Raw genomic sequence first — 14,019 nt, forward strand, 5'->3', positions numbered from 1 at the left:
GCAAAGTGCAAGTTTGAGATGCTGTGTTTTTTGTAATTTGGGTTTTTTTGTTTTTGTTATTGATTTATATATACTCTCTCACTTTCCTTAACCTGATTGAGAAGTTTTAAAGAAAGCAAGTTAAAAATGGGTCTGGAACATATATTTTCAGAGGAACCTAATGTTTCTAATTTTACATCCCAGTGCAATTGAGTTATTGGTAAGGAAACTTTAAAACTGCAAGTCGCACTATTAATACTTTAAATACTAATGAAGTGTTATTTCCTTACAGTGCCACAAGGTTGCAGTAGTGAGAGAAGATAAATTGGAAGGTAAGTATTTTAGCGATTTAGCAAGTTTTTCCTCTTAGGGCATCAGTGTCATTAACATCGCATATATATTTAGCTGTTTTACTGGAGAGCCATATATTCTTTTATTAGTTGTTTCTGAAACATGTTAAAATATGATACTCCACTAACTTCCCATTTTTAAGGCCAATAGCTGCTAACATTGATAAAACACTTTTATCACAGAATTTCAAAACTCGTGATAGACATGTAAAACACTTACAAATACCGTATGGAACACCTCATTAACTATAAAAAGACAATCATCTCTAAATATCGTGTTGTATTTCATAGCAATTTTTTTAGGAAGAAAATTAAAGAATGATATTATAAAGCCAGAAAGGCATAGTATAACTTCTAAGTTAAATTTGTCTACCTATTTCAAGACTGTTAATGCTACTGTTCTATTTTTTTAATACCCAAGTCAAAGGAATTTTGTAATAGCCACGTGATCTTGGATGTCTCAAGACAAAACCACTGTCATACTTTGTATATAAAGATGCCTACCACTGGAGTGTTTTCTTATAAATTAACTGAATTATTCAAGACAGTGAAAATGTCCAAGATTTTCTTTCTGAATTCTCACAGTGGTAGATTTATTCATTCAGTAGATACATAGTAAGTATCTACTCTATGTCAAGCTCTATGCTAGGCACTAGGGACTTGGAACAAGTGAGGCATGGTCCCTTCCATCATGGAACCTAAAATTTTTTCTTGTGATTTTCCTCTGAAGACATATCTGATTAGTAGTAGTATTGTTTTAGAGTTTCTTTCTATAAACTAAAATAGAAGACTTCTCAGGTAGAAATTACTTATTCCTCAGTTGCTATGTATATATGCTAGAGTATATATACTCTATATATACAGTATATATATGTATACTATATATAGTATATATAGATTCTACCCTGACTGAAAAACAAAAAACACATCACAGTATCATCAGTTATTCATTAGTATTTACTGAGTGTCCACTGGTTGAGTGATACCCTCACAGTGCTGAACTTAGAACTGACTCATCATCACCTACCTATCATAATGTCCTTGTCACAGACAGAAGAGTTGATACTATACTGTATACATGACTGTTTGGCCTTTTAGAGCTTTTTTGGACCACCACCGATTACAAATGGTGTTAATGCAGAAGGGTTTCTTGTTAAAGTCCCCACATGCTATGAAGTTTGTGTATTAACAGACTGCTTTTCCTGTTGACTTGTAGCAGTGAAGTCCAAGCTAGCGGTGACTGCCAGCGTACATGTGTACAGCATCCAGAAAGCTATGCTGAAGGACAGTGGGCCTCTGTTCAATACCGACTATGACATCCTTAAAAGCAACTTGCAGAACTGCAGCAAGTGAGCTCCTTAATGTTCCTTGTGGGCTTCTTTACGAATTGATTTTGTAAGATGTTTACACAGTGGCTGCCTCTTAAGAGTGAACGCCAAGTCTAGTAAAACCTCATTTATCTTGCAGTAAGACACATGCCTGGTTTTATTAGTACATCATAAGGTGAAAAATAGCCACAACCCATATTGAAAACCCCAGTAGACTCCCCATAAATCTGCTTCTCATGTATTTATCCTGTCACTGCCACCAGAAATGTTGTTTGTTGTGCCCCCTCATTACTCCTTTACCCCAGTCTCTGCTTGTCTAATTCCTACCCACCCTTCAAGAACCAGTTGACATGTTGTCCTTCAAAAAACTATTCCTAATTTGACATCCCTCTACCTTCCATCCAAAATCATCCAAGTTGATCTTCCACAGCCAGTATCAGATCTTATTCATCTTTTGTATCCTTCACAGCATGGGGAGGAGGTGGACTATAATGTACGTGGTTTTGGAAATTAATGGTCATGGGCTGGAGTTTTGACTTCACTGCTAATGGCCCAGTGGCTTTGGACAAGTTACTTAAACTCTTTTGGGCTTTCGTTTCATCATTTTTAAGTTGGATATAATAATGCCTACTTTGTGAGGTGGTGTGGAGGGTTCGGAGCAGATTCTCAGACATATATTGAACACCTACTACTTTGGCATGCACTAAGCAAGATAATTTGAATTAATTCAGCAAAGATCTGATGAGTACGTGTGACATGCCACATACTGTAGAGTGATTGTAACCTGATACCTGCTTATGGAACTGATGGTCTTATGGGAGGCAGTTACGGTATAGTGTGACAGTGCTACAATAGGAATAAATGTGTAGGAGGAAGTTGAGGGACCACTCATCCCTGCCTTTTTTGTTGGGGTGGAGTGAGGAGTCAAGACAGAGATGGCTTGTAGAAGGGTATGGCATCTAAGTTGAGGCTTAAAGGCCTAGAAGAAGTAGCCAGGCAGAGGGAAGTGGGAGAGGAAGGATAGGGCTGAGAGGAAACACGATGCTTATGCAGAACCACAGTAGTTTTCTATACCTGAAAACTAGAGTGAGGGGCAGGAAATAAAGATATAAGGAGTCAGACTCTATGCTTTGACTGCTAGGATAAGTTTAGGTTTTATTGCACAGGGGAGCCACTGAAGATTTTGAAGCAGATGATTGAAATGATCAGAATTGTATTACAGAAAGATCACTCTAGCTGTGATGGTGAAAGTGGATCTGAAGGAAATAATTGCACACAAGGCCACTATGAAGGAGAAATGTTGCAGTGATTCAGGGTAGAGATGATAGTCTCTGAAGTATAGAGTTGGTATTGGGAGTGGAGAGGTACATAGGTTAAAGAGTCATACCATCAATACCTGGATGGTTTGGTAGTGGTACCAAGAGAGTGTGGGACCAAGAGAGTGTGTTATGATGGAGATTGTGGGGTGCTTCATGACATTAAGGATGATGGCCATGTTTCTGGTTTGAATTGCTGGATGGGTGATGATACCATCACTAAGAATGGGGATATATGAGGAGGAGTAAGCTTTGGGAGAAGGGAAAAATGATGAATTGGGTTTGGATATGTTGAGTTTAAGTACTGGATGGGGAGTCCAAGTGGAGATGTCCAGTGCAATAGATACAGGGGTCTAGAGCTAAGGAGAGAAATAAGAGGTAAAGATAGACATTTTGGAATCAGAGAAAATAGGTAATTAATTGGGCTACAGCGGTAGATACAGTCATGCAGAGAGAATGTATAGGATGAAAGAAGAGCAGAAAGTTAAACTCTAGCCACAGTTACTGTGTAATCTTGGGCAAATTATTTAACCTTTCTGCTTCATTTTCCTAAAATGAAACTGATAATAGTATCAACCTCAGGGTTGTAGGGGCTTCTTCCCTGGTGGCTCAGACAGGAAATAGTCTACCTGCAATGCAGGAGACCCGGGTTTGATCCCTGGGTTGGGAAGATCCCCTGGAGAAAGAAATGGCAACCCTCTCCAGTATTCTTGCCTGGGAAATTCATGGACAGAGGAGCCTGGTGGGCTACAGTCCTGGGGTCACAAAAAGTTGGACACAACTGAGTGACTAACAGGGTTGTAGAGGATTAAGTGAATACATACATGTAAAGCACTTAGAACAGTGCTTAGCACACAGTAAGCACTATTTAAGTAATAGCTATTTTTTAAGGGGTGGACAGAAAAAGAGGGACCTAAGCAGAAGCAGCCAGAGATAAGGGGAAAATCACGAGTGTATGGAGTTCTAAAAACTTAAGAAGAGAGTTTCAAGAAGGAGGGACTTGTTGACAGTATCAAACCCTGTTGAGAAGTGGAATGTAATAGGAACTGAAAAGTGATGGCCTTAGTGAGAGCAGTTTCAGTGGAGCAGCCAGATTCTGGTCACCTGGGTAGATGGGGATATAAGGCAGTGGGATAGCAAATAGGGACAACTTTCTAGGAAGTTTGATGCTGAAACAGAGGAAAAAGAGAGGTGACCTGCTACAGAGGAATTGAGACTTGGGGGTAGGGGAAATGTATCCATTTTTAAAGTTGAGAATGCCTTGAACTTGTATTATTAGTAAAGAGCCATAAAAAGAAGAAATGGTTGACGATACTGGAAGAGGTGGATTAACTGATACAGTTGGGTCTATATCCAGGTGGATATAGAATTGCCAAAAATAATTTCTGTAAGTTCCATGAGAATAGGGATCGTTTATTTTGTTAACCACTGTATCCCTAAAACGGTACCTGGTAACTATTAAATAAATAATTGTTGAGTGAATTAATGGTAGACATTGACTCTTTTTTTTTTTCTTCTGCTTAAAACCTTGAATGTAATAGGCATACAAATATTTATTAGATAAATATAATTATACTGCTAAAGAGTAATTTATGTCTGGTGTCTTTTAGAGAAGGATTATAAGAAAACATAAACACCCTGATATGTTTATGTAATTTATTAGATTTCAAAAATAATCTGTATTAAAATCTAGTTTTGGCATGTCAAGCTCTAAAAATCAGTTCTATTGTATCTAGCAAGTAAGGAAACTAGAATAAAAGTGACACAAAAGTAACAAAAGTCCAAAATTAAATTTGCATAGAGACCACTAAAATAAACATGGCAGGTAGAAATGTGATAGTAGGAGACACTTTAATGAAACTTTACTTAAATACTTAAAATATCCTCAGTAGAAATGTGAAGAAAATAAACAAATAAAAAGAAATGTGAAGAATTTATTTCCAATTAAGAAGTTTGTGTTTGGTCCTGAGAATTATGGGTCCACTGAGATCTGACTCATTGTTTCCCGTGTTTTAAGAAGTGCTGTGACAGGAAGAAAGTTGATATTTTAGATTGAGCAGATTCTTCTCTCTTCAGACATGTTCCCAGTCTAACTTGGTCTCTTCCTCATTGCCAGTTCCTGGTCCTGACCCTAAGGTGTGGAAATGTAGACCAAATGGAGAAAGAGTTGTCTTGGGGCCAACTTTAGACGCTGACAATGAACTAAAACGTTGTTCTTTCCTTGTGCATGGCGGCGTTGCAGGGCCAGAGAGGAAGAATGGTGGTTGAAAGGAAATGACTTCCGCCTGTTCTTAACTCTGATGCACAAAATATTTGTGTTAATGCGAGGTTTTTCTGTGTAGACTGTAATAAATCAGTGGAAGGTTTTTGGAGCTGTGAACTCTAGCTTGGGGCTGTTCAGCCTAAAGTTACTTCAAAAATTAAATGATTTTATCCAGGTTTTTTTCCTTAGGCCAGTTAATCTCAAAGTTGTGCCTGGTTGATCTCTAAGGTAATTGCTATCATCACATAGTTTCTTAACCTCCATCTTCTCCCATCCCAAGTTGAGATGATACACTAAAGAAGGGAGAGAATCCAGAAGACTCACTTTCAGTATCTTAAATAATCTCTCTTTGAATCTTTGTATGCACCAGGTCTTGTACTAGGTACCGGAAATACAAAGGATGAATAATATACTCACCCTCAAGGAGCTCTCACCTATCCTCAATAAGCAAAAGACTGAGGGAAATAAAATGTTGTTCTTTGTCAGGAAATGTTGGAAAACTTTGCTTTAAGTACAACCATTTGAGAAGGATGGATCAGTTACCCATTTACAACATAGAACACTATATTTTGGATTTTTGTGAAACAGGCACATCTACAATGATTACAGAGGAAGAGATGAATGTTCCCTTTAATATGGCATGCAAAGTGTGCCAAATTTTTCACTTGGCTATGGGCAGACTTCTCTGGTGCTGTTAGTTGAGATTATTATAAATTATTAACAAATGACTATAAAGGACCACAGGTTACAGGAGCTAGTGGCTGTGTTCCCAGCTTATTCCGTGTTCTAAAGCATGATCCATTCTGGTCAGGAGAGTTGCCAGGAAATTTGTTAATATTTAAAGCTTTAATTTTGAGTTAGTCAATATTTATGGTATATCTAGCCCTATAAGGTAGAGGTCTTTAAAAATAAGAGATAACCATTTGGTTTACCACAGTTGGTGAAATTACTAATATTTTCGTATTGTTTGGTATATTCTTACTATTTTGAATTAGGGTGCTTTTTTCAAAAAAGCAAAAATACCCATACAGTTTGGTAGAAGACACCTGTTTTCAGTCTTAGTTTTATTACCAACAAGATGTATAATCTAGGACTTCACTCACCTCTCTCCAGTACTTGTTGCACAAACTTATTTCTAAAATCCATTTTAATTGTAAAATTTCCTAATTTTATAGTATTAGGGTTAGAAAGCATTGTGTAGAAGAAGCAAGAGTTTGAAAGGAAGGTTTGATGTGGACAGTTAATTTAATGTGACATTTCTGTCCTCAGGTTTAGTGCCATCCAATGTGCAGCTGCAGTTCCTAGAGCTCCTGCCGAATCCTCCTCTTCTGAAAAGCTTGAGCAGTCAGATCCTCCGGTATCACCCGAGACGCAAGCCAGCGATGAGCTGACGACCAATGGTCACGGCCCACCTGTCCCCAAACAGAGTTCCCAGCAGCCCAAAGGAATCATGGGCATGTTTGCTTCTAAAGCTGCTTCTAAAGCCCAAGATGCCAATAAGGAAACCAAAACAGAGGCTAAAGAAATAATGAATGTAAGTCTTCTCTCAGCTCAGAATGGGGAACTAGAAAGCATTTGATAATTCCAGTGGTTGTGGTTTAATTATATAAGGTTCTGATATTTAGTTCTAGTTTTTTCTACTTTGGTGTAGGTCGTTTAATTCTTGGGCCGATAGTTTGATCTTTGTTTAAATCCTCATTTTCCGTTCTGTGAGGGAGAGGTCATCTTGTTAAGTAATTTGGATGTCATATTGTTGTTAAGTGGTGGAACCAGAATGCAGTTCCACTTACGGTGATTACAAATGTAATGTTCTGAAGGTTTTTCCCCGTTTTGTACCATACTGCCTCTGATCTGTTTTAATTCTGTCAAAGTAAGTAGTTTTTAAATATAATAAAAAAATGTTTAGACACATTCATGGATAATAATTTTATAAAAACTATGAGAAACTAAGCTTTGGAGATGAATACCAAACGCTATGTGGTCTGGCTTTGTTCTTATACCTAGTATGTACGCACTCTGGCATGGTAATATAGAGGCTCTATGATCACGACAGTGTGTTCTACTATTGACATTTTTTACTGTTTCTTGAAGAACAGCCTAAACACAGAAAAAAAAATCATTTGTGTTTTCTTTTGCTTTGCTTTCAGGCATCTTCGGTAGGCCCCAAGGCACCAGGGAAGGGGAATGTCATAAGCAATTTTTTTGGAAAAGCTGCTATGAGTAAGCATGTTCTTAGGTTCCTTTGACTAATACGTGAATGTTAATATAATAACCTTTTATCGGAGGTGAAGGCCACCTTGTACAGTTTTTACCCATCTAACACACTACTCTGTGGTTTTCCTACATCCTGACATAAATTTGCAGTCTACAAACCTGTGTATTGATGAACATAACCGACTGGAACAGTGGATTTTACTGGTGAGCTGGGTTTGGTTGAGATCTCCTGAAGGATAGTTTACTTATTTCTGATTTTACTTCCTGCCTTGGAAAGAGAATTAAATAATAGGGTTCTTGAAAATGAGTGATTAAAGTAAAAGGGAAGTTGCTTGGTTAAACAGTGTACTGTTAATATCTTGGATGCTTTGTCGGTTTGCCTGGTATGACCATTCTGTTTCCTAAGGGGCTGCAAAAACAAATTTTTTGCCTTTCTTATTTTTGCAGATTACTTACAGTAATGAACTAGACCTCGGTTTGAATTAAGAGGGCCCAGGTAGTAATGACCATTTATAAATATTTACATTTTGAGAAAGCAGATCTCCTTTATTTAAAAATATATATTTGGGTGAGAATTCTTTCAAATAAAAAGAACCAATAATCACATATTTCCGTACTTCTCATATCAAATACACATCCCCTGAGGGTATGTGGCCAGAATACCAGGAAGAATGCAGGAGTTGAAGGGTAATTATGGCACACTTCTTGGAGCATAATGCTTTACAAAGATTTTGTGGGAAGCAATTTTGTTACATGCCTATGCAAGCAAAATTAGTCAGAAATCTGCTTTTCTGTGATGGTCAAAATGGTAGTTAGGGGATAGATTGGGGTAATAGTTTTTTTATTTCCCATAAAAGCTATCATAAAACATTTTTATATTCTGAAAAAAATAATGAAAATTTGCTACTTTCAGGTTACTGGGAAAGCATGATTGTATTATTTCAGGCCCAATGCATAAGGCCAATGCAGGAGATACAAGTGATGTGGGTTTGATCCCTGGGTCAGGAAGATTCCTTTGGGGAGGAAATGGAAACCCATTCCATTATTCTTGCCTGGAAAATCCCATGGATAGAGGAGCATGGCGGGCTACAGTCCATGGGGTTGCACAGAGTCAGACATGACTGAGCACATGTACACACAGTGCATAAGGAGGGCTTCCTCCTCCTGTGAAAACGTATCATGCTAAGGTCTATCATCTTATGAATGGGTAGACAATATGTGACAGATGGAATACTTTTCAGCTATAAAAAGCAATGAAGTACTGAGACATGCTACAAAATAGATGAACCTTGAAAATGGCAAAATGAAAGACGCTGAACACAAAAGGCCACATGTTATATGATTCCATTTATACAAAAGGTTCAGAATAGGCAAACCTAGAGAGACAGAGAGGTTGTTAAGGGATGGTTTGTGGAGTACAGGATTTCTTTTAGAGGTGATGAAATGTTCTAAAATTGGATAGTGGTGTTGGAATTAAGCACTGAATTGTACAGTTTATAAGGGTAAATTTTATGATACATGAATTCTGTCTCAGTAACAAACACCTTAATGTTTTATATATTTTTAAAAATTGCAGCATTGGTGACAGATTAGGAAGTCGTCATCTGTTATCTTTCTTTGCTTAAAAAGGTTTTTCATATTTTTTTCAGTATAAAAAGGAGATGCTTTTCTGCTGTCATAATTCATAAGCTGCATATTCTTGGGAAACATCTTTAATCCCTCTGACTCTTAATTTCCTCATAACAAATGAGAATGTTGGTACTTCATAAATTTGTATTCATTTTTTTCTAAGTCCTACTTTTACTATCATTTGGCCTGGGGGCTATGATATAATGAGGGATTAGCAGGAGGCAGAAATGAAAACAGTTTCAACTAGAGTGGTAGTTGGAAAGGAGAAATGTTCTCTTGACTAGACCATGAGCTCTGTTAGGACGGGGACTGTTTTTCATCCCTTTAGCCCATGTTCCTAATATATTACCTGGCACTTAGTAAACTGTCAAAGGAATGATAAATTAATATTGCACGACGGGGTTATATATCATCTGCTATACTTTATTTATAGATAAACTTAAAGTCAATTTGGATTCAGAACAAGAAGTGAAAGAAGAAAAAAAAGTGGAGCAACCTCCTCTGTCTGTCACTGAACCAAAGCTGGCAGCCCCTGTGGACCTGAAGAAATCTAGCAAAAAAGCAGAGCCTGTTAGGATGCAACAGAAAGAAAAAAAAAGGTAGGAAAATTTTGTTGCTTGTGAGGGAAGAGTGTCTCTGCTGGGGGTGAAAAGGTCTGGGCTTATTGACAGGCAGGCAGTTTTCAGTTGAGTACTAAATCCTACTTAATGCCTTAGGGATACAGCTGTATAACCAAAATTGAGAGAGACGCTCCATAGCTTATCTAGTGAAGCAGAACTTGAATCAACCAGTTCGGGTGATGTAGAGCCCAAAGCCAGTTTTTTGGGGCCTCATTGATCTAAATTGATTGTCTTCTTTACTTCAGTTTATACTTGTGGGCATGGCGTAAGTGTGCCTGAGCATATGTCTCTGTGGCTGTTTTTCACCTTAGATTGCCAGATGAGGGGTTACTGTTTCCAGTGAAATTTAAGAGAAAAAGTTCTTTGTTTTCTTTTTGTATCAATGAGTTTATTTTTCAAGTGGTAAAATGTAATTAGAAAAGAAAATAAAAAGCACACAAGCTGTTAAAAATGAATCCAGGAATTTGAGACACTACCTCATAGTTGGTAGGAACTGGTCTGTTGAAAGAAATTCTAAAGGACACTGTCAGCACTGATAGGCCCAGAAATACTTGACTTTTGTGGCAAGGTTGCGGCCACTCTATTAGAAAACATAAACAAAATGCTGAAGTTGCAGAGGGTCAAAGCTCTGTCCAGTGGGCCTCACCTCCTCAGAATCTGTGATATGGATGGGTTAAAATGTCTCCTCCCGTGAGTACAATTCTCATTGATAGTTATTGCCAGGATCACATTCAGTATTTCACCACCAAGTGGGATGTTAACTCTCTGTTTTTAACACATGGTCTTCCCTTGTGGTTCAGCTGGTAAAGAATCCGCCTGCAACGCGGGAGACCTGGGTTCGATCCCTGGGTTGGGAAGACCCCCTGGAAAAGGGAATGGCTGCCCACTCCAGTATTCTGGCCTGGAGAATTTCATGGACTATACAGTCCATGGGGTCGCAAAGAGTTGGCATTTTAATACATGAACTTTACCAGATTCAGGAAGTTCTTTTCTGTTCTTAGTTTGATGTTTTATAAAATGAGTGTTGAGTTTTGACAGATACTTCTTCTACATTTATTGAGGTGAATGTATGGTGTTTATAAATGACTGTTGAATTTTGACAGATACTTTTCCTACATTTATTGAGGTAAATGTATGGTGTTTCTGTTAATGTGGTGAATTACACTGACTAGTTCTCAAATTTTAAACCAACCTTGCATTCTTGAGATAAACCCCACTTGGTCATGATGTATTATCCTTTTTATATATTGCTAGATTTGATTTGTTAATGTTAAGAATTTTTTGCATCTATGTTTATGGGGGTATAATCAGTTATATTATCTTTGCTGGTAATGTCTTTACCAGATTTCAGTATCAAAGTTATGCTCATTTCATGTGATTAGTTAAGAGGAGTGTCTTCTTCCTCTGTTTTCCAAAAGAGTTTATGTAAGATATGTTTTGTTTTTTTTTTTCTTAAAAATTTGATAAAATTCACCAGTGGATCCAGGCTTGGAGTTTTCTTTGTGGGAAAAATTTTATTATGAATTTGATTTCTTTAAATAGAGCTATTCAAGTACATCTTTATTCTTTTGTGGTCAGTTTTGAATGTGTTTTTAAAAAAATGTATTTCATCTAAGTTAAAATTGTTCTTAATATATATAACCTTATTCTTTGAATATCTACAGAATCTGTAGGTATTGCTACAGATTTCTTCTTTCATTCCTAGTACTGGTACTATATACTTTTTATCAATCTTATAAAAGTCTTACTGATTTTATTAGTTTTCTTGAAAAATAACTTTTACCGTTTAAAATTTTCTGTTTCATTGATTTCTGCTCTTTATTATTTCCTTCTGCTTTGGGTTTATTCTTTGTCTAGCTTAAGGTAAAAAAATATATATTGATATTTGTTATATAAGAAGTATGAAAAAAAAAAAAAAAAGTATGGTTGAAGGTAAAAACTATGTCTTGTCCTTATTTGTGTCTGTAACACACAGTAGGCCCTTGATAAATTATTGTTGATTGAATGAATAGTGTGGTGGAGTATCCAGATAGAAGAGCTAAATAATGTCAAGATGGATTTAGGTTTTTTTATTATGTCATTGTTGCTGTTCAGTTGCTAAGTCGTGTCTGACTCTGCAACCTCATGGACTGTAGCACACCAGGCTTCCCTGTCCTTCACTCTCTCCTGGAGTTTGCTCAGACTCATGTCCATTGAGTCTGTGATGCCATCCAACCATCTCATCCTCTGTCATCCCCTTCTCCTCCTGCCCTCAGTCTTTGCCAGTAGCAGTCTTTTCCAGTGAGTTGGCTCTTTGCATCAGGTGGCCAAAGTATTGGAGCTTCAGCTTCAGCATCAGTCCTTCCAATGAATATTCAGAGTTGACTTCCTTTAGGATTGACTGGTCTGGTCTCCTTGCTGTCTAAGAGACTCTCAAGAGTCCTCCAGCACCACAGTTCAAAAGCATCAATTCTTTGGCACTCAGCCTTCTTTATGGTCCAACTCTCACATCCATATGTGACTACTGGAAAAAACCATAGCTTTGACTATATGGACCTTTGTCAGCAAAGTGATGTCTCTGCTTTTTAATACGCTTTGTAGGTTTGTCATAGCTTTTCTTCCAAGGAGCAAGTGTCTTTTAATTTCATGGCTGCAGTCACTATCCACAGTGATTTTATTTTATTTTATTTTTTTTTTTGCTTTTTTTTTTTCTAATTTTATTTTATTTTTAATCTTTACATAATTGTATTAGTTTTGCCAAATATCAAAATGAATCCGCCACAGGTATACATCCACAGTGATTTTAGAGTTAGAGTCACTTTAATGTTTTCTGCCTATGCCTTTATTCATGTTGTTCTTTCTTTTTAAAATTATGTCTCCCTTTTCTATCTGATAAACTGTTTAGATTCTGAAGTTTTAAAATAAGACTCATGTCACTTAACATTTATTTGTTCAGAAAAATTTATCATATTGTATTTTATAGTCAGTGGTATTTGTATCTGTTTTTCCTGCCAGAGCTTCTTAAGAACAATGGTACTTTTTTGATCTTTGCATCTGGGTGTTTAGCAAAACGTCTTTATGTAAGTAGTAGCTGCTTATTTAATGCTTATTGAATGACTGAATCAACAGTCATTCAACTGTTGCATTCATAATGCTTGTTGACTTAATGAATTATGAATGCATTCATAATGCTCGTTGAATGACTGAATCAACAGTAGGGGAAGTAAGGAATTTAAAGAAATTTTCAATAATCTGGTAAGTAGCTTACAGTGGTCTTTAGAGAGCTAGAGGAAGTTCTTATTCTGAAGTGACTTAGTTGTGTGTGGGCAGTTAGTGGAGTATCCTTTGGGTCTTTTATGACTTTTATTTTCTACCCTCTGGAATTAAGTTCATGAATTATGAAGCAAGGCCGATAGTAGCTTATGAATACTTATATTTTTATTTTGTGTAACATGCTTAAATTATTCCCAAATGGCAACAGGAGGAAGCAAATGGAGTTATCTGATGATGAGACAAAAGAAACTGAAAACATGAAGAAAAAGAGGAGAAGAATCAAACTTCCTGAGTCTGATAGCAGTGAAGATGAAGGTGGGCATTGCTAATTTTTTTATTTCAAATTTTAATTTAAAATTTTAATTTTTGGCTAGTGGGATTGTCTCAGTCAAATTGGGCTGCTATTATAAGAATACCATAGACTGGGAGGCATAAACCACAGGACTTTATTCCTTATAGTTCTGAAGGCTGAGAAGTTCAAAATCAAGGTACAAGCTGATTCAGTTCCTGGGAGAGGCTCCCTTCCTCATTTGTAGAAGAATACCTCCTTTCGTGTTATCCATGGTAGAGAAAGAAATCATCTTCTTTGTGTCTCTAATCTCATTCATTACAGTCCTGTCCTCGTTTTATCTCCCAAAGGTCCCTTTCCTGCTACTATTGATGATTTGGGCTTCAACATATAAATTTTGAGGGAACACAAATATTCGGTCCACAGAAGGGTCAGTTCTTCTTGTGATGACTTTAGCTCAAGAAGCTAAAAAGTTGCTTATTATGGGTTGCAGTGACAATAGTAATCCTAGGACTGAGAGACACAGTGTACCTGTTTCTGTTCAAAACCAACTTTTAACCTTTTAACAAGAACCATAATCTTCTGGTAATTTGTGAAAGTAGCAAACACAAAGAGAAGGAGAATAAGGATTATTATTATATTTATCATCAAGGATATTTTCTTTTTTAAAAAATAAAATGGAGCTCTTCCTTTGGGTACCTTCATGTGTGTCTTATAAAAAGTGAGATTGTAGGCATCAGGGGTAATGGTGCTGTTTTGTACCATATAAGTAAAACCAC

At 36.9% G+C, this 14,019-nt stretch overlaps 1 protein-coding gene across 5 annotated transcripts in view; it reads left to right on the forward strand.

Annotated features, from left to right (window-relative positions):
- Positions 1-14,019, forward strand: part of POLD3 (DNA polymerase delta 3, accessory subunit) — a 44,739-nt gene that overhangs the window by 17,999 nt on the left and 12,721 nt on the right. For all 5 annotated transcript variants that reach the window (XM_086340794.1, XM_086340790.1, XM_086340791.1 and 2 more), the window contains exons 4-9: positions 272-311; positions 1,546-1,678; positions 6,506-6,770; positions 7,384-7,456; positions 9,513-9,678; positions 13,160-13,266. In XM_086340794.1, the coding sequence (XP_086196920.1) occupies positions 272-311; positions 1,546-1,678; positions 6,506-6,770; positions 7,384-7,456; positions 9,513-9,678; positions 13,160-13,266 (784 nt within the window). The remainder of the gene's footprint in view (positions 1-271; positions 312-1,545; positions 1,679-6,505; positions 6,771-7,383; positions 7,457-9,512; positions 9,679-13,159; positions 13,267-14,019) is intronic.

Source organism: Bos grunniens, chromosome 15 (genome assembly GCF_055505025.1).
Source record: "Bos grunniens cultivar Pamir isolate PY7600 chromosome 15, Bosgru_T2T1.0, whole genome shotgun sequence".
Taxonomy (NCBI): Eukaryota; Metazoa; Chordata; class Mammalia; order Artiodactyla; family Bovidae; genus Bos; species Bos grunniens.